Source organism: Mesoplodon densirostris, chromosome 6 (assembly GCF_025265405.1).
Source record: "Mesoplodon densirostris isolate mMesDen1 chromosome 6, mMesDen1 primary haplotype, whole genome shotgun sequence".
NCBI lineage: Eukaryota > Metazoa > Chordata > Mammalia > Artiodactyla > Ziphiidae > Mesoplodon > Mesoplodon densirostris.
In genome coordinates, this window is record NC_082666.1 from 8489121 (window position 1) to 8513198 (window position 24078).

Here is a 24078-nt window from a genome sequence, read left to right on the forward strand (position 1 = left end):
CCTTGTCCTCTGGCATGTGGCATGGCCAGGTGACAGGGCCAGGCAGGAGTGTTTGATAACCAAAGTGCATGGTGATCCTAGGACTGCATGAAGGCTCCATTTATGTTTTTCTGGGGAGTTGTGGATTTCCTCTAGACACTGGTTTTGGCAGGGGCCAGAGTTGTGCTTATGTGGGGGTGGGGAAAGCCAGAACAGTTTGTTCATTTCGGGCTGGGCTGAAGTTCTGAAAAATTTTGGTAGCAGAAAGATGTGTTGAGGTACAGCAACCTCTGGTATCTTTGGTACTTAGGTGCTCAAAGTAGATACTCGGCCTGGCAGCTGCTAGCTTTCTGAGCACTGGAGAATGAGGACTCGATGCTTCTGCTCCTGACTTAGCTCCTGGGACACCCTTGGCTGCTTGAGTCTGTGAGGATAAGACTGTCTTGTCTCAGGAGCAGGACCATTTGGGGAGGGCTGTTTCCAAGCTTCAGAAGCAAATTTCCCTGGGAGTTCTTTCTTCTATGAAGGTCAGTTGACATTATTCTGGATAAGAAGTATGTGGGCACCTATTCAGGGGTCCAGCCCAAGGTGGGACTGCCCCCTTTGCCTCACAGCAATGGTGAGGTTACCACGTCTGGGTGAAGGGCTTTGCTAAGTTAAGGCAAAGGTGGAGATGAGCAACAACTTCCTGAATGCTGTGGCTTTCAAGTTAAATCCATAGCCCATCACCAAGAAGGTGATTAAGGAAGTGGTCAGGAGGGCAAGGCTGGCCATACAGCACCACTTATGGGAACAACAACAACCATTATTACTATTACAGCTCTCACTCACTGAACTCTCACTATACACTGGGCAGAGCGCTAATAGCTTTAAGAGCTTAGCTCACTGAATCCTCTCGATAATCCCAAGACCGTTTCCTCCTTAGAGATGAAGAATCTGGGCTTCAGAAAGGCTGATTACTTGCCTAGGGTCACACAGCTAGGAGGTGGGGGAGCTGGAACTTGAACCCAGGCTTGCCTGATGCCAAAGCTGGGGGTGCTGAAGCACTGCAATGGGCTGCCTCTCAGAGAAGCAGCAAGGAAGAAAAAACTGGGGGACTTAGATAGCACTCAGCAGTTCTGGGGGTAGACCCCAAGGGATGGAGCGGGCAGTGGAAGATTTAACAAAGAAAGGCCAGCAAGGTGAGTCCCTGTGGCCTATGGCGAGGATGACCAGCAGAGCCCAGAAAGAGGGCTTGGGCCCAAGCAGTGGCAGACAGGAATGGCCTCCTTTCTTGGTGTCTCCTCTGAATAAAGACAGCATCTTATAATCACAGTAATATTTTGCATCTCTCTCCTGGACCCCGACATTGCTCACACGGCAGTTCCAAGCCTACAAGCCTGGCAAAGGGTAAGAGCTAGGGTTCCAGGGGCCATTCACAAAGGGTGCTGTGGCTGTGAATTTGTCTTTTGGTCCCATTGCTGGCAGACCACCTTCATGTGTCTACCTGGCTTTATTACAGATCTTTCAAAGGGTACGCGTCACTCTATTAATAGCACCTTCCATACAGAGAATGATGGCACTTTCCCTTCCTGTTTGCTTCAAGCAAAACTCTGAAGAGCCCTTCTGACCCCTTCCTGGGCTCCATTTAGGCAGGTGTTCTGTGGAAAAGAGGATCACAAGCTGCTCACGGCTGTATCACAGGCACCATGATTGTGTGCTTGGTGATGATACAGACTTCCTTACCTCATCTGAAGAGCCGTTTTCCACTCTGAACCTTCCAGCCCTTTGGATGGCTCCATCGGCATCACTAGAAATAAGCTGGGGGACAAAAGAGCACTCAGTTAGGAAGCTGGGTCACCATTTGCAATGCCCCTTCCATCTGTCCGTATCTGCCTATGAGTAAGTCAAATCCAGCGAGAGCTGGAAGGCCCAGCCTAGAGCTAACAGTCTCTTGGAAGCTCTATCAGCCACGCCCTCGTACAGGTGGGCCCCACAGTCTTTAGGAAGCGGAAGAGTGAGGAACACCTAACCCATAAGAGTGGAAAACAAAAGCATCAAATCTAAATTTGAACATATTCCAATACTGAAGCATTGAGGTGATGCTACCCACAAGCTTAACCCACGTCACACGTGGACAAGCGTAGCTCACAGATGGCAACACCGAAAGCCAAGTCTCAAGTTCAGCTACCTTCACAGGAAAGCCTAAAAAACAATTAATGGCTGGCAGAAACTCAAGGCTCTACTAACATCACAGAAAGCTCTTGTGCTTCATTCAGTTTCAAACAGTTTCCAAAAGGCCAATTAGTCCCTTCCAAGGCTGCCAGACTGTATTTTAGCTCCAGCAATGCGATGCTTGCAAATAGGCAGTCTCCATTCAAGGAGCTCGGTGCTAAAAAGAGATGAGGTAAAAAGAAATCAGTGCTTGGTGCATCAGTCCTAAAATCACTGACTCAAGATTTAACTTACTTTCTCCTAAATCTTCTAGATTTCTCAGTAGCAACTTAGGAAAATGCCATGTCTTTTTTTAACCTTTTAAATCTGCCCACAAATTTGCAGCAAAGATCTGCCAACAATTTCCATATCCCAGAAATCCCATTAGAACACACTTGCCCAGAGGGGCACTTCTCAAGTCTTACCCAGTAAAATGACAGACAATTTCTTAAGAATGATTATCTCATATTTTTACTCGTGTTTCAGAGATATGAAAGTGTGAAAATAAATGGAAAAATTTCAGGGAAAAACTCTACAACTTTTCCTAAGGAAAATTGTTTGGAAAAGATTGATAAACTTTTCCCATGATAAATACAAAAATAATAGTATCTAATATTTATTGAGAGCTTCTACATGCCATGTACTCCTCTGGCCTTAACATGTGTTATCTCATTTAATTCTCATAAAAACAACACAAAGTAGGTACTATCATTACTCTCGTTTATGAGTGACGAAACTGAGGCAGAGAAAGGTTAAATAACTAGGCAAGGTTACATCTAAGTCAGTGGTGGGCCTGGGATGTGAACACAGGCAGTCAGATGCCAGAAGCCTGTTATCCTCATCTGACCACTACCCTACTTAACCCTCCTCCATGGAATGTCCATGATAAGGTCCTAACTTATATGTGTACCTAACCTATATCCTGCAAAATCATTTCTAAAAACAATTACAAAGAAGATTTTTATGTATATGTTTAGCTTTTATATCATCAGATCATTACACTGTTGATAGACTGAAGATGGGCAACAGAGGCTACGTAGCAAAGGATTTAATTTGCCCAAAAAGAGGTCTGACCTTTGCGCTCAGCTCCTGCGAGGTGATCTCTAAGCCCTGGGAATGTCCTGCATGAGTGTCTGTTTGCTTGGGGACTTTGAGCCACATGGCAGAGTATGGTGGGCGCTTTGGGTCACACGGTATCAGATCTACCTCTGGACACCAAGACTGAGAAAGGTTTCCCTGGTTGGTGATACTCCATGTGTACTGTCACACATTGATGCCAGGAGCCACAATCAATTACTAATGTCTGCCATAGGCGTATAAAGAGAGAGGGTGACACACACATCCCTGTATTAGAGGTTGGTAGATATAGTCCTCACTAGAGCCAGTCTCATCAAGGAATCAAAGGCTTGGGAGAAGACTGACCATCATTCACTGATTCAGTCATTCATTCACATAACAAGTATAAATAGTGGTGGACTATATTCCAGACACTGCTAGGCACAGGCTATGATTCCCTTTTCCTTTGCTGAGATTAGAACAAGAAGTTTATCGCTTACCTTGATTGAAAGGTTCAAAAAGAAGAAAGGAAGGACATGTTTAATGATTTGATGGTTAGAAAGAACTTAGCTTCCTCTGAACTATAATCACAAATCCATGAAGACCCTGAACTCCTGCCTTAGTCGAACACGTTTAACTCTATCACCGTCACCATCGCCACCACCACCATCTCCATCAGGTCACTGTCATCTCTCCCCTGGGTGACTGCAACCATCTCCTCACTGGCCTGTGCATCCACCCACCATCACTTCTCTCCAAACCACTCTTCACATCAAAGCGCAGGGGATTCTGGCAACTGCGAATCTGATTGTCCCACGATCCCATCTCTATTGTCCCATCTCTATCCTGGCATCCCCCTCCTTCCCACCAGGGGACGTGCACGCACAGGACCCCCTCACCTGGAAGGTCTTCCTCTCCCCGCTTCCCCTCGTGAACTCCTTACCATTTAGTTCCACCACAGCTCCCATTGCTCAGACACCTTCCTTGACCTCACTGCCTGGGAAAAGCTCCCACTGCAAGTCTCAGAGAGGGCCTCAGGGTCCTGAATGCCATTCCTTTGTGCCATCACCTGATTCATGCCCGTCTCTCCTCACGCACCCCCTCCACTCTCATTGAGAAGCTCCAGGAAGACGATGGTTTTCTCACCACTGCCTCCCCAGAGCTATGCTCACTGCCTGACATAGTATTGATACTCACTAAATATTTATTACACAAGAAATCCATGAACAGATGAATGCCAAATCCCTGTGGAAATGACCAAAGGGATATAAGACTGGGAGAAAGATCTACTCTAGCCCCAGAAAGCAAGAAGGTTCATTACTCACCCAAGAAATTTCAAAGAGATTCTACCAGGTCTACGATGAAAGAAAGACCAAGGTGAAGGACAGACCAAATCACCTGAATCACCATTTGCAAGGGAAAGGTAGCCTGAGTAGTAACTTAGTCCAACTAAGGTCAAACTAACACTGCTGAGCTCATGCTGGCAAGGGCTGTCTGAGGTGAGGGGGGGTATTCGGGCAGTAGGTGGGAAGGAGACCTACCAGTCACACTGGGGAAGTGACTCTCACTGGCAAGTGGAATGGCAGCCCCAGAGCTCTGCTGCCCCACACCTCCCCAACCCCCAGCTGGCTCGGGCAGCTGGCTAAATAAACCAGAGGGTGCCGTGGAGGCTGGTGCTGATGAGGACTGGTACACCACCTGATGTGAAAGGGGACAGTGCTCTAGTGAATGAGGGGTTGAAAAAAATAACACTCCAGGAAAAAAAATATCCTTTTAACGCAGCAGAGAAACTGTTTCTATCAGTAGTTTTCTTTCTATTATTCCTCATAAGCCTTTGATCTGGCCAATTAAAACTATTAAAAATCTATAAACTCTTCCCTTTGTTGGAAGGAGATTTGACTCAGGAATGACACAATGTCTACTAGAACCCATCTAAATGTCCAGTACTGCACAACCAAGAAGTCCTCTCCTCCGACTCTTTCCACGTGGTACAGAGTTCTGGTTGCCGCCAAAATCCATTCTCACCATCTTCCATAGTAATGGAATTGTAGCCGGACATATGGCTAGACCACAGTTCCCTCAAGGTGGCCATTTGACTTCATATCCCCACTTGCAGGTGGGTCAAAGTCCCAGTGGCATGCAGGGATCCCAGCCCTTTAGAGAGGGGAGGTGCCCCCAGACGTGCTCTTTCCCTCCACTGGTTAAACCTCAATGACCAGAGAGACCTCGAAGTCCATACTGAAGACAGTGGGTTCATCCCAAGCCTGAATGTGTGGGGCACAGCCACCCAACAACTTAAAATGCTTGGCTAGATGTGACAGAGAAATACACTTGTTTTTAACTGCATTTTGATGTTCTAAGCCAACTATATACCCTATAACATACCCTACAAGGAAGAACAAAGAAAAAAATCATTAAACCTATGACAAGTCCATAATTTAAAATGTGGAAACTGACTTGAGGTATACGAGCAAATGTTCTAGGAAATATAATTTACTACAAAAAGCACAAGGAAATTTTAGGTCATCACTAATTGTAATAATTTGGGAGGATACTTGATCTATGAATATGGAACAATCTGTGATCAGCTTTCTGATGTAAAAGCATGGTTTCTGAATTTTGAAATGTAGACCACATTTCACAGTGACCATAGTGAATTCAAAATTAGATACTGAGAAGAAAATACCCCCAAAAGAGTAGATTAGAATATCAGTTTGAGATAAATAGAGGAAAATGATTATCAAAAACACAGAGAACATACCTGAGAGAAAAATGCAAGGAATAATGGACTGGGGTGTTATTAAGATGGTCTTTGGGCAGAGAACCCAAGGCCAACCAAATCATTCCGTAGACCAACTACCCTCTGGTAAGGTCCCCTACTAATGAGCTAGACCACAACTAGAGAATGCCTTTATTTACTGCAGACCAGCCCGAAAGGTTTAGAAACAAAGTAGAGAGCAAGGCAATCTGAGATCTCACCCCTCCAAAGCCAGCAGAGAGGAGGGAGTCAGGCAGTCTCCTCACACAGGAGTATACCTGGCCCTTTGTTATCCTTCAGGAGAAATGTCCAAAAAGGACATTCCCACATGTGCTCTGACCTTTGCAAGCGCTCTGCCTACCCAGGAGTTCAGTGACCAGTAAGATACTTTTTATCTGATCAGTCCAGATCTGCACTCCTAAAGGATGGAGTGAGGGAGAGGGGTAAAATGAGGAAGTGGATAACGGGGAGTTTGGAACACCTCATAGAGGTCATTGGAGAGAACAGCACAGACAATTACAATAAATATCAATGGGCTACACTCCTCTATTACAGGAAGAAAGGCTCAAGGACTGGAAATACAAATGAAATCCAACTAGCTGCAAGAGATAATAAAATAAAACAATACAATAAATACAATAAGATAATCCTGAAAAAGAAAGGCAAAGTTAAAAATATTCATGGTAAGTTGGGGAGAAAATGGTGAGGGAATAATAAGATCAGATGGTAGAACTTAGGAAAAAAATATCATTAAAAAAGTTATGGTACATGGATAGATAGATCTACTCACTCCCAAAATATAATAATTATAGACACTCATTATAAAACAAAACTCTTATAAATAGATGGAGATTCTAAAATTATAATTATAATGGGGGATTTTAGTATATTTCTCTCTGATAGGTCAAGGCAAGAAATAGTAAGGAATTACAGAGGAATCAAATAATAAAATCAATAAGCATGATTTAATAGACATATACTGAATTTATCAAGGTACAAACAGAGAATACATACCTTTTAAGAAAATCTATTAAAGTTTTAAAAGCTGATCAAATATTGGATAAAAGCAAGCATGAATAAATTCTGCAAAACAGAAACTATACAGATGATTTTTTTAGTATAGTGCAACTGAATGAGAAATTAGTGTCAAAAGGATAAAAAAGTGGGAAATTTTAAAATATACATCTGAAAAAACTCAAGTAAGAAAACTAAAATTGGACACTATCCAGACATCAACGAAAACAGTACCTATCAAAACAGATAATGCAATAGATGCTGTATTTACAGGAAAATTCATATCCTTAAATGATTTCATCATTAAATAAGAAAGAATAAAAACAATGAACTAAAGCATTAACTGCTAGAAGGTACAAAAAGAACAATGAAATACACCCAAGGAAAGCAGGGGGGAGGAATCAATAAAAGATCAGAGCAGAAATTCCAGATTTAGAAAGGCAGTAGAATTGATAAACACATCCAAGAGATGGCCAGCAAGTCTGATTCTAAAAAGCAAAGAGTGCTCACTTCGGCAGCATGTATACTAAAACTAGAATGATTCAGATAAGATTAGCATGGCCCCTAAGCAAGGATGACATGCAAATTTGTGAAGCATTCCATATTTTTATAAATTAGGACTTTGGGATTAACAGATACACACTACTATGTATAAAATAGATAAACAACAAGGACTTACTGTATAGCACAGGGAACTATATTCAATGTCTCGTAATAACTTATAATGAAAAAGAATCTGAAAAAATATATATATACTGTATATACATAAATGTGTATATATACACATATATATAACTGAATCACTTTGCTGTACACCTGAAACTAACACAATAATGTAAATCAACTATATTTCAATAAAATAAAGAAATAAATAAAAATCAAAGACAAACACAAATACACGGAGTGATAATAAAGAAAATATAACTGCTAAGCAGAAAAGAGATTTTTAAAAGTGTGAGAGAATACCATGTGCGACTATGCGACGATTACCAAAAACTTCAGTGAAATGGAAATTTTCTAGGAAAATATACATAATGAAGATTCTTTTAAGGAGAGGGAGAAACCTGAATACACCAATAACTGTAGAACTGGAGAGGTTGTCAGAACCACACCCCACAGAGGTAGTCCTGGCTCAGAGGGTCTTCAAGGAGGGGAAGGGCCCCATTTCCACCTGCCAGCCACACCCTCACTCACCAGGAACGCAGGGGAGAGTTTCCCGACAGAAGATACAAACAGCAGAATTCTTTTGAGTTTGTTTTGGTGCAGAAGTTCAGGGGAAGGGAATTAACATATATTTAACATCAGTAATGCTAAGAAAAAAGGACACGGTTTTTACGTTATTTTATTTTGTCTAACGTTTCTAACCTGGTCATACACTAAAGGATCGGTACTGAGGAGGACTGCGCCCAAGAGAGAAAAGGGAAAAAGCAAATCAAATCATCACTTGATTAGGATCTGCCTGGTCCTGTGAGGAATTCCTTTAGAGTTCCTGCATTGGTCAATACTGGAGCCACTAGCCCCATTTAAATCTAATTTTAAATTAATTGAGATAAAAAACACTCAGTTCCTCTGTTGCGCTGTCCGTATTTTAAGTGTTCAGTAGCCACAGGTGATGGCTACACTGGACAGAGCAAATGACAAACTTCCACAGTCACGGAAAGTTCTACTTGACAGGACTGTGACATGCTGGACCTTGATGCAACTCTGTGTGACCAAGATCAATTCAGTTTCTCAGGCTGAAACACCTTCACTTAGTTAAATATACTAAAAATGGTGGAAGTTCATGTAATTTAATATCTGGAGTAGACGCTTTCTAATTTCAGCCAAACTGTAACTGATTCATTTAACAGTAAACAGTGTTCAATATCTTAGATGTTTTATTTCTGGAAAAAAGTAATATCCAAGCAATAATATCCATCTGTATGATTTAACAAATTAATGTAAAAGAAAAATTAAAAAAGGAAGAATAAAGTGTTATTCATTAACTACTGTAAATAAAAGTATTATTAGTTTAATATTAGAGGCAATTAGATGAGAATATTTCCTAAATTAATACAAATACATAAATTTTCAAAAACAAAAGGCTCTTTCCTCTCTGCTGAATTGTTTTGTTTCTATGGGCTGGTGTCTGTTTCCATACCTTAAGCAGCACTAGGATCCCTGCGATCTCTGCTTATCATGCACTGGGTACTTGGCATTCAGGTATATATAAGTCACAGAAACAGTATTTTAACTTAGGAAAAAAATCTTTTAAAATTTGTGTAAATTATATCTTTAAAAATAATATTTCAGATTTCCATCTCCTGTCCCTATCTCCTCTCTTTAAAATGAGTGGTTACAGGTGTGGGTTTTGGCACCCAACTGATCAGGTTCAAATCTCAGTTCCACACTTACTAGCTGTGTGACCTTGGGCAAATCACTCAATTTTTCCTCTCTAAATTTCATTTTCCCTATCTCTAAAATGAGGACAATGATTGTAGCCACTCTTAGGCTTGTGGAGACGATTCAATAATATAAAACATGGAATGAGCCTAGAATAGTTTCTGGACATAGGAAGTGCTCAATCCTGTTATAACAATATGTATTTTAATAATAATATGATAATGATTAATATAAAATGCCCTGACTATTGTTAGTATGATTAAACCATTTCAGTGCTGCATTTACACTCTTGGAAGGTCTGTTTAAACATTTGTCATTCTTCCAATATTATTGAGAACTAATTTCTCAGGGTCTGTACTAACTGCTGGAATTATAAAGACAAATGCAACATGATCCCTACCCTGGAGGAGCACAGAGAGAGAGAGAAACACACATGTAAACAGATAAATCACACATAACCTGGTTAAATGCCAGAGCACAGAAGTAAGGATGGAGCACTGGGGGCGGTCAGAGGCTGGAGGGACAACTCTGCCTTGGGGAGCGAAGGTTTTGTCGCTATAATGCAATTTATTCTGGAAGATGTACAGGAGCTTTGAGAAATGATTTCCAACATAAGTAGATTTTTAAAACTACAAATACTGGTCAAGGAGACCATTTGCATACACAAATCACAGACATGTAGACACTCTGACACACATCCATACCCCTGACTTAGAAGGTATGGCTCAGAAGGGAAGAAAGAAAGTTAAAATGTTTCCATCAAAAAAAGGTGGGGAGATAAGGCCTGAACATGGGTGGAATAAGCCATCCCCTGACTGGCGAGTGCTGCTCCTGGGCCCTTGGTTCACTTCTCCTGGTCAGTCTGGTTCACTTCCGCTGTCTGCAGCAAGAGGCAAGGGAGCGGAGACGGGGACCAGAGGAGATGTTTTCTTCCTCCCACTCTTCACCTCCATCCTCTTCTGCCTGTGCCATGGGGTGGAGAAAAGATTTGGGAGGTTGGGCAGCTGGAGTGCTGGGCACCAGGGCACATGTCAGAGAACCTGAATTGGTTAGAAGATTCTCCAGCTAGGAAGATAATTGTTGGCTAAAGAACAACCAAGGCCTCGGATCTGGGCTCAGACTTATCATCCACATCTCTGGCCACCATCCTCAGCAAACTCAACGTCCATCACAGTGATTTATCTGATGTCTTGAGCTCACGTCCTTCAGCTGTCTCAAATCTAATGACCTCACTTAACTCCATGGCTTTGTCGTCCACTACTAAGACCCCAAACCTGCTCTCACCCACACTGGTATAGATTTGTCATCACAGTACCTGACTTATAACCCACGCTGGCTCTTTCCGGTACACATTCTAGCTGGGGATCTGTGGTTAATCATATCAACACTGCATTTACTAACACACAGACCTTCGTACTGCTGAGTTCTACTCAAGCCCACCAAGGCAAGTCCCAGTTTTCAATCACCTCTTACCAAGTAAACTCTCATGCTTCCCTTCTGTGTTCAAAGAAACATATTTCCATATGACTAGGCCGACGACAAGCTCATGCTTCTTGACCATGGCTAGATCTTCACTACTGCTCCCCAGTTCTTTTATCCATTCCTTTTTCACTTCCCATTACATCTCCCATCTTGGCCCTGACTTTTCTTTTCTTTTTTTTTTTTTTTTGCGGTATGCGGGCCTCTCACTGTTGTGGCCTCTCCCGTTGCGGAGCACAGGCTCCGGATGCGCAGGCCCAGCGGCCATGGCTCACGGGCCCAGCCGCTCCGCGGCATATGGGATCCTCCCAGATCGGGGCACGAACCCGTATCCCCTGCATCGGCAGGCGGACTCTCAACCACTGCGCCACCAGGGAGGCCCTGGCCCTGACTTTTCAATCACCAAATCGCCACTCCAGAAACACCTTTTCTTCCAAGCAATGACTTCTCCACCTATTCTACTGAGAAATCTGAGGCAAGTCAGGATGAGTACTGTCATCTAACCCTCCATCTCAAACGCTATCCATCTTGGTTTCTTCATTAAAATAATATCTGACTAGGGGCTTCCCTGGTGGCACAGTGGTTGAGAGTCTGCCTGCCGATGCAGGGGACACGGGTTCGTGCCCCGGTCCGGGAGGATCCCACATGCCGTGGAGCGGCTGGGCCCGTACGCATGGCCGCTGAGCCTGTGCATCTGGAGCCTGTGCTCCGCAACGGGAGAGGCCACAGCAGTGAGAGGCCCGCGTACTGTAAAAAAAAATAATAATAATAATAATAATATCTGACTAGTCCCTGATACTCAAATTCCCAGTAAAATATTTGTGAAGATTCAGCACAAAAGATGACAATTCATGAGTCTGAAGACTGATTGTCCACCCTATGGCCAAAATATCAGGACATTTTCTACTTACTGTATGGCCAATGGAGGAAAGAACTGGGAAACATATTCGGTCACTGACTTGGTTGCCCAAAACAGAGCAAATCTGTGGTCATTACAGAAAGCTGGATGGTAGTTTATTTTTCTCTTCACCACCTCCTCTGGACTAAGAAACACTGGGTCTATATGAAGAGTAACAATAAAACATTAGGTGTCATCCTTTTACTGCACAGGTACTGCATTTTAAGGTAGCCCCAGCCATTCCAGCACCTTTTTCTAAGAACACATTGGGCAAGATGTGGGGAGGGAGGGAGACAAAGTCCACGTTAGAAAATGCAGTCTTCATAAGCAACGTGCCATAGGTAGGGAGACAGACCAGAAGGGTCCTGGTAGCAGAGCGCCCTGGGGAAAATGGTTTTGTCAATATGCCAAGCTGCTGGGCGCACCAAAGTGTGGTTGGGATGGGGGGAGATAGAACCTTCTTAATCTCCATCCTGTTCTTTAATCTACACACATGGTATTTTCTCAAGCTTATGTAAAGAGCTAAGCAAACATTACTTTAATACTCCTCTTCCAACCAGACTGCTACCTGGAGCCCCCTAAGTCCTGGCTATATGTATAAATTCTAGAGCTACTCGTTCAGAGCAGCAAAAATCCAAGCACGGAGAACATCCTATCTCATTGCAGCAGAGCTTTACAAGATAAATGCCAGCTAGATTCTGGATATTGATCAGGGAGCTTTGCACAACCACTGGCCATCCAGATGTTTGGTTCAGAGAAGCTGCAGTACCCAAAAGGACAATGAGAGCTCAGGCCATTGTACATTCTGTCTGTTGAAAATACAAGGTCTGAATAGCTCTTTGTTTTTGTTTGAACATTTTGTAAAGAGGAAAAAAAAATCACCAACATGGGAGTTATGAAAAAAAAAATGCTACATATGATCCTGAAAAATAAAAAAGGAAGCTCATCATTTTTTACTATGAAACCAAAATAAAAGTTTAGAAAAGCGGTTGTTGTCCTCAATAAAACAGAAGACAATTTTTGCAACAAGTGTATAAAGCTTGTGGAAGTGCACAAGATAAAAGAGGACAAAATATGCAAATGTAGGATTAATATCTTCATTGGAGGAGGAAAGCAAAACATTTACTGTAGAAAACAGAGACAGTAGGATGTTTATCATTTGAGATGCCTTTCCAAATGAAAAGGAGCAAAGCAAAATGAAAATAATGAGAAAGAAAAGACAGCTACAGAGGACAGAAAAAAGATCTTCCTTATCGTTTCAAGGGGAAAAAATGAGCAATAATCAAAGATATACCTCAAGAAAATATTCATCCGTGATGTAAGACCTGGGTCCAAGATTTGCAAAGATGCAATATTTTAGGAAAAATTGGTGAGAAGAGAAAGACAGAGAAACTATGGGAAACATTTTTAAAATAAAAGAATAAAGAAGGTTTGAGAAAGATCCAGGCAGGAAAGGTTTCTGCAAAAGAAAATAAACTGTCTCAGGCTTCTTTCTGAACACTGAAGGGCAGAAAGTAACTGTACTGGCTTGAATGGTGTCCCCTGCCCCCTGCTGCCACTTTACATCCACCTGGAACCTCAGAATGCGCTCTTATTTGCAAAGAGGGCCTTTGTAGATGTAATTACAAAAGTTAAGATGAGGTCACTGAATTAGGGTGGGACCTAAGTCCAATGGCTGGTGTCTTTATAAGAGAAAAGACGGAGACACAGTTACAGAAATGCAGGTCAGGAGGCCATGTGAAGCAGAGATTGGAGTGATGCAGCTACAAGCCAAAGGATGTCAGGGATTCCTGGCAACCATGGAAGCTGGAAGACGCAAGGGAGGATTTCTCCCTCTAACCTTCAGAGGGAGTGTGGCCCTGCCAACATCTTGACTTCAGACTTCTAGCCTCCAGAACTACGAGAGAATAAATTTCTGTTGTTTTAAGCCATTCGGTTTGTGGTAATCTGTTACGGCAGACCTAGGAAAACAATACAGTAACAGATCAAAATTCGTGAATTTTTTTGAAAAATAAATTTATTTATTTATTTATTTTCGGCTGCGTTGGATCTTTGTTGCTGCGCCTGGGCTTCCTCTAGTTGCAGCAAGTGGGGGCTACTCTTCGTCGTGGTGCGTGGGCTTCTGATTGCACTGGCTTCTCTTGTTGCGGAGCACGGGCTCTAGGCGCGTGGGCTTCAATAGTTGTGGCATGCAGGCTCAGTAGTTGTGGCTTTCAGGCTCTACAGCACAGGCTCAGTAATTGTGGCACATGGGCTTAGTTGCTCCACGGCATGTGGGATCTTCCCAGACCAGGGATCGAACCTGTGTCCCCTGCATTGGCAAGCGGATTCGTAACCACTGTGCCACCAGGGAAGTCCCCCACATTTGTGAATTTTTAAGAGAGAAAGGTGATGACTCAGAAATTTAAAAACAAACCAAGCTGTTCTTATGGAAGGCATAGCTCAAGACGTTCTCAGACACACAATGATTGAGAAAAGATAACCCTCACATACTTCCTAAAAAACTTACCTGGAATTGCAGGATAAGGATGCCTGCAACCATGATATTTAACATGGTTCTGGAGTCCTAGCCAGTGCGTAGCCAATCAGACACACAGAAGAAATAAGAGATTTAGATGGAAGAAGACAAAGTTGTTTGTGGAAGAGTATCTATGTCTTCAAAAAGAGACTACTTTGTTTTTAAGTAAAGAAGCACAAAAAATATATAAAACCGTTTTGTATATAACTTTAATTACTAAAGGGACACACACTAAATCTTAATAGTGATTATCCATAGGTGGTAGTATTACAGACTAATTTAATTTTCCAGTGCTTTTTCACTATATTTCAAATTTTCTATAATGAGCATGTATTCCTTTTATAATCAGAAAAGTATGTTTAAAAGTATACCGGCGTGCATGTGTACATAGACACACAGAGAATGGAAAGTAATATAAAAATTTAAGAAAGGAAAAAAGTTGATCAGACACCAGATTTTTAGCAAAATTGATCTTTTAGCTAATACATAGACATTTGGCAGTGAGCTAGATGCCACTGGGGATACAACAAAAAAGAACCATGAGTTCTGCCCACTGAAAAGGTATAAGAAATGCACACAAATAATTTCAGTGTAAAATATGACAGGTGCCATAGAGAAATGCAAAGAATTGCAGGGTTCTAAAGAGTGAAAGATGATTTCCCCATAGGGGAAGCAGGTAAGGCTGCATGGAAAACAGCCCTGGTAGAGGTGTATTTCAAGAAGGCATTTTAGAAGGACGGAGAGGCATAAAAAAGCCCTAGAGGCCTGGGTGACGGTGAGTAAAGGCCTATTTGCCTGGATCATGGACCAGAGGCGTGAAGGCTCCAAAGACTGGTTGGAGGCATTTTTAGAAAGCTAAAAGCTCTATTCCATAAGCAAAGGAGAGATTTGAAGGCTTTTTGTTGTTGTTTTGTTGTTGTTGTTATTTGTTTGAAAGCATAAGTATGAGGCTGACAGAGTGGGACATTTGGGAAAGTACTCTTTGTAGCATTAAGCAAATCATCCCCCAGAATCAGGTTAACTACAGCTGAGGATTCTGAAAAACTAGATGCTCTTATCAAAGCTTGTTGAATGGAATCTTTGAGAAGTCAGGGAGACCAAGAAGAACTGACGGAAGCTCAGAGAAGGAGGAAATGACACATGTCACTCCAAAAAGGGAGTTCATAGAAGCAAACACGCCTGTCCTTTTCCTATTCCTATCTCCTTAAGAGATCAAATGAGAAACACATAAGGAATTAAAAGTCACTTTCACAATGGAAGCTTGTAAAAAAAATGCACACTATTTGGTTCACTCCAGACATGTCAAATCAGAGCCTGAATGTTAAACAAATTCCTCAAGTGATTTTTATGTGCCGTAAAGTATGAGGGGCATTGGAGCACAGCCTATAACAATGGGGAGATTATAGAACTTTTAAATAAATACAACCTACTGTGCATAAGACAGAGGGACAAGCTCTGGAACTTACTAGTTATGTGACTTTGGACAAGTTAATCTCTTTGAACTTCAGTTACCTCATCTATAAAATGAGGGTAACAAAAGTATCTATACCTCATCAGATAGTTGTGAAATTTATATTAGTACATATACATAATACATATTTCCATGCATACATATATATACATATATATGTCTGTCTATCTATCTATCTATCGTCTCCTCAAAAGACGGTCTGGCATTGTGAGTGCACATCCATGTGAATAAGAGCAACTTACCCATGAAATCTTTTGAGAACATATAACCAACAGGATTTGGTAAGAGATTGGATGTGGGCTATGGGTGAGCTCCTGGTTTCTGATATTACCAACGGAAGGAAAGGTAGAGCCATTTACCCAGTGGTGTGGGTGGGCAAAGAGCAACGATGGTGAGTTCCGTAGTGGGCGTTTTAAGGTTCAGTTGCCCATGGCAATGACCAGTGGACATTTGGGCAGGTGGTCCTATATGCTGTGGGCAGAGACCTGGGAAGAATATATGGATCTGTGAGTCACCAGCCTAAAGACAGTACCTGAAGCCATGGGATAGGAAAGATGGCGAGGGAGAGCAGACAGAGTGAGAAGAGAACCCTGAGGAGCATCCAAATTCAAGGGCCAGGCAGAAGAGAAGAGCTCCCTAAAAGAAGCTGAGAAGGTACAGTAGGGAGGTAGAAAGAGAAGCACGGATGAGCAGAGGCTCAGACGCCAAGGGAGGGGAAAGTTTTAACAGGGCGCATGTGCAGAGTGGGCCTGTGAGCTAAAGACTAAACGCATCACCTGGATTTGGTAGCAGAAAGGTCTCTGGTGACTTTGGCAAGAGCAGGCTCAGTGGGAACAAGAAGGGGAAGCATCCAAAGGCGAATTTGCAAGGGAATTTGTGGAACTATCGTGGGGATCAAAAGGAGAATTTAGAGGGGCTGAAATGTACTCCCAACATAATTAAAAAGTCTTCACATCTATTAAGCAAACACAGCCTGAGATTATATTTTAAAAGATTGCAACACAGTGATAACTGCGAAAGACCAATTAAAAAGCTGAGGCCAAAAAGCATACAATCCTTTTCTTACACATAAAGGAGCCCAAAGTAACTGCTTTAATTAAATACGTAAAATAGTTCAATATAAAAATAAGAATATTCATTGTGGCATGAAACTGGGAGCCCTTTTTGGTAAGTCAGTCACGGCAGGCTACACTGGATTTGGGCATGACTTTCCCTAAATTCACCCAGTGGGGGACAAAAGGGGAGCAAATTTTAAAACCACAGATATTCTCCTCTCCTACAAAGAGGGTGAAGCTGCTCCAACCCACGGAATGGATATGTACCCCAACAAAATAGGGACTTGCCCCAAGACAGAAGAAAGCTGAAGACAAGGGTCTCAGCTTGGGGGTGCTGAGACAGACCCGAAAGAAGCCTCAAATGCTCTGGGTCCCACACCCCCAGGGAAATTTGTCCCAAGTTGCCTACCAGGGGGCAGCTAATAAGTTAAAAGCATTAGACTTGGTTCTGAGGGTCTAACAAAGAGCTATGACTGTTCAGAGCCCACATGGTGAAAGGTTGGCCAAAAAATAAGATTCATTTTCAAGGTAGCAGCATTAAAAGAAGTAAAAGGGTGTTTTTCAAATTCTTGGGTCTGTGTTCATGGCTGTCAAGTACTACATTTTTGATGGTAGACCTGCCTGAATTCAGAAGTAAACACAGGTTCTTAAAAATACCTTTCAGAAAACTGAAAATATTTTGTATTCATAAGAGCAGTATACAAAGGTATATAACATTATATATATATATTTTAAATAAATTTATTTATTTATTTATGGCTGCATTGGGTCTTTGTTGCTGCACGCAGGCTTTCTCTAGTTGCGGCGAGCGGGGGCTACTCTTCGTTGCGGTGCACAGGCTTCTTGTTGTGGTGGCTTCTCTTGTTGCAGAGCATGGGCTCTAGGCACGCGGGCTTTGGTAGTTGTGGCATGCAGGCTCAGTAGTTGTGGCACACGGGCTTAGCTGCTCCGCGGCACATGGGATCTTCCCAGACGAGGGCTCGAACCCATGTCTCCTGCATTGGCAGGCGGATTCTTAACCACTGCGCCACTAGGGAAGTCCCAACATTATATATTTTTGATCAAGCTTAAAATTTATTTTTGCTACAACTGACGATCCATACGGCTTAGCCTGGTCTGTCTTACTAAAAGTTGAGCTGGGCACCTGACAGGACCTGGCATAGGGCAGAGGTCACCTTGGCACAAGTAAGTTGTGAGAGGCAACGGATATCACCAAGCAGACACTTAAGAAAGACTGGGTGTTTGAGACACACTTGAGAATTTTACCTCCAGAGTATACAAGAGACCACAATCAAGGTAGAAAACTAGGTTTGCTGTGAAGAATTAACCAATAAACAATATGTTAACAGTTTGTAGCTGTGGGTACACAAAATATAAACTGTTGTACATTGATCAAAATTTGAAAGTATTTTAATAGTCCAGCAGAGTACTATATCCCACCAGCTGAAGACCACTGGAGTCACAGAACAAAGACCCCAGGGTTCCAGCAGCAGGTGTAGGAGCCAGAGGTCATGAGCTGAGCTGAGGGCACCGCAGCAGCAGAGAGGGACACCCGGAGGAGGACGTGGGAGGAATGGGAGACTTGTGCGGCCACGAGGAACCCAGCGTGAGCTACCCAGGCCCGTGCTACCCAGGAGGGCGTGGAGCGTCTGCAGTCCTAGTTGTGAAACTAGAGAGCACGCTGGTGCGAAGTATCATTGAAATGGCTGTTTCCAGGGTTGATTTGCCTGGAAAAGTTGGAGGACTTGTCTGGTATTCTGATTACAGTGTGTGTTTAGCTAGTTGATTTGGAAGATTTTTGGACCCCAATTATCCAGACCATTAACACAGGGCTCAGTGCTCAAGGTGGTCACCAAACGGCTGGGCAGGTGATGCTAATTCTCCCCAGGTGTTGTTGATCCTAGGAAAATATTTCATGAAAGCACTAATCAAAAAGTAGGGTAGGGAGGAGACAAGGGTCAAAACCATTCTATAAACTAAGCTACCATCAATGGGGGACAGAGGATATGCTGTTAAGGGCTAGAAGCTGAATACGGATTTTTTTTTAAAATTTTTGCTCTACCTTATTTTTTATTTTATTTTTTTTGTGGTACGCGGGCCTCTCACTGTTGTGGCCTCTCCCATTGTGGAGCACAGGCTCCAGACGCGCAGGCTCAGCGGCCATGGCTCACGGACCCAGCTGCTCCACGGCATGTGGGATCCTCCCGGACCGGGGCACGAACCCGTGTCCCCTGCATCGGCAGGCAGACTCTCAACCACTGCGCCACCAGGGAAGCCCCTACCTTATTTTTTAGAAGAGATTTAAAGCAGCTTACTGAAATGTATCTCACTCAAAGGAGAAAATTAGATACAGAAGAAATTCGGAACAAGGGAAAATTAGGTGTGGGTCAATAACCTGAAAACAAGAGAATAAGTTTAGGCTGCATGTTATAAAGTCCTTTAAGGCTGTTAGAAGCAAGCCATAAATAGAGTCCTGAGCTTCCTAGAGGCCAATGCAAAGAGGAAAAAACCCAGCCAGCCATTTAGAGGATTCCTACTGCCTATAAGGATAACAACAAAGCTGCTTTTTGGTCCCGGGAAAATTTTTCTCATAGGCCCTCTTAAAGGAGACACTGTGTGACAGACTGAGAAAAATCCTCAAGACCTTCCTGCAAGAGACGCACCGTCCAGATCCATATGGCTCCTTCCTGCTCTGTCCATTAGTGCAAGTTAAAGGCGTAACACCAACGCACAGATCAAGAAAAGCCAGACTAAGAGGGGCCAAGAAAGGCAGGCCAAGTGTCTGCAGCTACCTTATGGTTGGGCCTAATCCAGAAATTAAATTTAAACCATTTATGGCATGGACATCTCTTAGGTAATTCTTTATGAACATTCTTCTTAAAATCAAGCTTTTGTTAAGATTTGGACCTAAGAGAGTTCGAAATTATGTATTTGAGCTAAAACCTCAAGCAGAGCTACTCTATGCTGTTGATTGAGGCCAGAGATGTTTGCTCTAACAATCAGTCCAATTGCCTTAGGAAACAGCCTATAAGTGGCAGGGCTATGACAGCACAGGCTCGTAGACTGAGAGATTAAGCACAGGGGCTCCTGGAGTCAGACAGACCTGGGCTTAAGTGTCGCCTCTACACTCACTAGCCGTGGGATCTCCCTGAGATCGTCTGATAAACGGGAACCCATTCAATGTCCACAAATGTCTTCTGAGCATCCACAGTGTGTGGTGCAATCAAGTAACATCTACTGCCTATAGTTGTTTGGGAGGATTAAATAGGTAAATGCCTCTAAAGTATTTAGCTCAGTCACTGGTACATAGTAAGCATTCAGTAAACAGCAAAACTAATAATAATAATAAAATAATAATCATAATAAAAGATTTCTGGTTCCATTCTCATGCATAAATAATTATCTGAGTAAGGTCTTAAAGTTCTACATTACTGAAAATGGTTGCAATAATTTTAGCCTGGAAAATGTTCCATGTCGGCATTACTGATCATCCACAAAGGCCTCAAAAATATTAAAAAGAGCACCAGAGTTTTTAACCACGTTAACTCACTGACAACTCCAGATGAATGTTACACCTTGCAGTACCTACATGAGTCAACCAGCTATCAAAGCCTTAAATATAAGCCAGTTAAATATCAGAGAACATCTGCCAAAATTATGATTCTAGTTGTAGAATGTAGAAGTCTTGATGTTTTGATGTTCCTAAGGGAAATATGCTGGTACCTTCACTCATCTCTCAATTTAGTGATACTACATAGAATATAATTCTCCCATAAAATGCCTCTGAAAACAAAAAGCCTACTCAACCCTGTAGAGTATTAGGGATGCTGGGCAGGCAGCTAGCTAAATCACTCATTAGCCAAGAGTCGTGTTTCTGCACAATAGTCCCACAGGCATAATTCAAGTTTGTGCCTGAGCAAAAATACAAATTACTACATATCAGACTTCAAAAATCTTCACATAGTCAAAACCTCAAATGTTAAAATCTGCAGATGCCAACCAAGCTCATGATAAACCCCTCTTTTGGTTGTGCTCAGTACAGCCAGACGTCCTTTGAGGCCACCCTGAGCTCATAACAACAAACCCATGCTACCCTCACAGAGTCGCATTTATATGTGTCTCTCTGACATACCAGGGGAACATGCAGCTGATCCAAATGCAGGCTTGAGTCATTAGGGTACAAGTTTTAAAAGGAATGGACAATATACCACCCTGTTTTATCCAGACTTGAAATTACCTGCAGATTGTGGCTTCCCCAGAAGTATCCAGATGTGGGGTTATATGAGGATCAGTGGCTGGACTGGGCAGGGGAGAGGTCCATATGGCGCCCATACCACTTATCATTTGTAACACATCAGTTTCTTACCCATTGAGTCAAAGGCCAAGGAAAGATCAGTAAAAACTACAAACAATCTTATCCTGACAGATTTCGATATAAAGTAAAGAAGAATGGTCGATGGGGTAATAGCTGTGCCTTGCTTAGAATGCTGCCACGACAGACCAGACTTTCAATTCATCAGGAAGAAAAATGGCATATGTTTCAGATGGAATGCACTGCAAGCTGATGAGTCTATACTGGGGAGGGGGGGATCAAAGAAGCTCGTTTTTCCTTCTTTATTTTATTTTATTTATTTTATTTATTTTATTTTTTTTTTTGCGGTACGCAGGCCTCTCACTGCTGTGGCCTCTCCCGTGGCGGAGCACAGGCTCTGGACGCGCAGGCCCAGCGGCCATGGCCCATGGGCCCAGCCGCTCCGCGGCATGTGGGATCTTCCCGGACCGGGGCACGAACCCGTGTCCCCTGCATCGGCAGGCGGACTCTCAACCACTGTGCCACCAGGGAAGCCCCCGTCTTTATTTTTGACAGGTTAGGTTACTCTCTAATTCCAACCAAATTGAACCATTCATTCATTCAATTAATATTTACTAAGTTACTAATGCTAAGCATTGTGGTTGGTATGAGGGACACAGTGGTAAATAAAGAGCCATGATTCCTATTTTTAGAGAGTTTATAATCCATATCATTGTTTATGGGATTAAAAAAAGTGTCAGAGATAATAGTCCACTGGCAGAGGATGACATTTTAGCCAGGTGCTTATAGTTGGAGCTTTTAAATCATCTACTATAAGAGGAAATATTGCAGACACATGTGAGGCCTCCTTCCCAGCTCATGCTCTTTGAAACTGATTTTTCTCTATATCCTTTTCAGAGAGAATCTGCCCTATCCACAAACTTTGCTAAGGATGTGGGTCTAGGAGGCCACGTTTATACCCCATGATCCCACTACCCTGAACTCAACTGTTTGAATCAGGGATAGATACCCGAATCCAAGAAATTAGGGTCCAAGAATGAACCCTTCACCCTATGACTATGAGGGGCAAAAGGGCTGCAAGACCAGGGGATTGGGGGACTAGAAATCAATTTAGTAATACGAAACAGTGAATGAGAACTTTGTATGTGCCAGGGCCTTGCCAGGGCCTAGAAATCCAACAATGAACAAGGCAGACATGGTTCCCACCCTCACCTCTAGTGGATGAGAGAGTAGTTAGTAAACAAATAAATATCAATTGTGGGAATTCCCTGGTGGTCCAGTGGTTAAGACTCCGCTCTTCCAATGCAGGGGGCCCAGGTTCGATCCCTGGTCAGGGAACTAGATCCCGCATGCAGCAACTAAAGATCCTGCACGCCGCAACTAAAAAAAATCCCACATGCCTCAGCGAAGATCCCGCATGGCACAACTGAGACCCGGTACAGCCAAATAAGTATTAAAAAAAAATCAATTGTGATAAACACCATTAAGAAAATAAAGAGGATGCTGAGTTAGAGAACAGCTGGAAGAGAGAATAGTAAGGGCAAAGGACAGGGAGGAACTCAAATGGTTCTAGAGACCAAAATCAGGCCACTGAAGCACGGTGAGTAGCATGAGAGACGGTGGGAGAGGAAGGCAGAACAGGGATCACGCAGGATCTTGTAGGGCTTTGTAAAAGGTCTGGGCTTGCAGTGCAATGGGCCACAGAAGGGATTTAAGAAAGAAAAGACATTGTGTGGTCAACATTTAAAAACATCACTCTGGCATAAAGACAGACATATAAACCAATGAAACAGAAGAGAAATCCTAGAAATTAACCCTGTATACATGATCAATTGATTTTCGACAAGGATGCCAAGACCATTAAATGGGAAAAGGACAGTCCTTTCAACAAATAATGCCGGGAAAACTGAACATCCACATGCAAAAGAATGAAGTTGGACCCTTACCTTATACCATATACAAAAATTAACTCAAAGTGGATCAAAGACATAAATGTAAAAGCTACAACTATAAAACTCTTAGAAGAAAACATAGGGGGAAATCTTCATGACACTGGATTTGGCAATGATTTCTTGGATACAAACACCAAAAGCACAGGCCACAAGAGAAAAAACCAGATAAACTGGACTTCATGAAAATTTAAAAACTTTTGTGCATCAAAGGGCATTGTCAACAGAATAAAAGTACAACCCACATAATAGGTGAAAATATTTGCAAATCATATATATCTGATAAAGGATTAATATTCAGACTATATTAAGAACTCCTAAAACTCAACAACAACAAAACAAACAACCCAATTTAAAAATGGGCAAAGGACTTGAATACCATTTCTCCAAAGAAGATTTACAAATGGCCAATAAGCACATGAAAAGATGCTCAACATTATTAATCATTAGTGAAAGGCAAATCAAAACAACAATGAGATACTACTTCATACCTGTTAGGATGGCTATTAAAAAAAAAAAAGGAAAATAACAAGTGTTGGTGAGAACGTGGAGGAACTGAAGCCCTGGAGCACTGCTGTGGGAATGATGTAAAATGGTGCAGCCACTTTGAGACTAGTTTGAGAGTGCCTCAAAAAGTTAAAAATAGAATTACCATAAGATCCAGCAATTCCACTCCTAGTTAATATACCCAAAAGAATTAAAAGCAGGGACTCAAGCACATACTCGTATAACAATGTTCACAGTAACATTATCCACAATAGCTAAAAAGTAGAAACAACCCAAGCATCCATCAATAGGTGAATAAACAAAATGCGGTATATACACATGATGAAACATTATTCAGCCATAAAAAGGAATGAAATTCTGATACATGCTACAACATGGATGAACCTTGAAAATATTATGCCAAGTGAAATAAATCATACACAAAAGGACAAAAACTGTATAATTCCACTTACATGTATATGTAGAATAGGCAAATTCAGAGACAGAAGATAGAACAGAGGTTGCGAG

At 42.3% G+C, this 24078-nt stretch overlaps 1 protein-coding gene and 2 non-coding genes across 3 annotated transcripts in view; 2 read left to right on the forward strand and 1 right to left on the reverse strand.

Moving 5' to 3' along the window:
• Nucleotides 1-24078, reverse strand: part of GARNL3 (GTPase activating Rap/RanGAP domain like 3) — a 130894-nt gene that overhangs the window by 82813 nt on the left and 24003 nt on the right. The window contains exon 3 of the mRNA XM_060101175.1: nt 1705-1779. Within this exon, the coding sequence (XP_059957158.1) occupies nt 1705-1779 (75 nt within the window). The remainder of the gene's footprint in view (nt 1-1704; nt 1780-24078) is intronic.
• On the forward strand, nt 7503-7609 carry LOC132492864 (U6 spliceosomal RNA). Its single transcript, XR_009532917.1, has one exon. It is a non-coding gene; the product is annotated as a U6 spliceosomal RNA (small nuclear RNA).
• TRNAG-UCC (transfer RNA glycine (anticodon UCC)) lies at nt 22381-22453 on the forward strand. Its single transcript has one exon. It is a non-coding gene; the product is annotated as a tRNA-Gly (tRNA).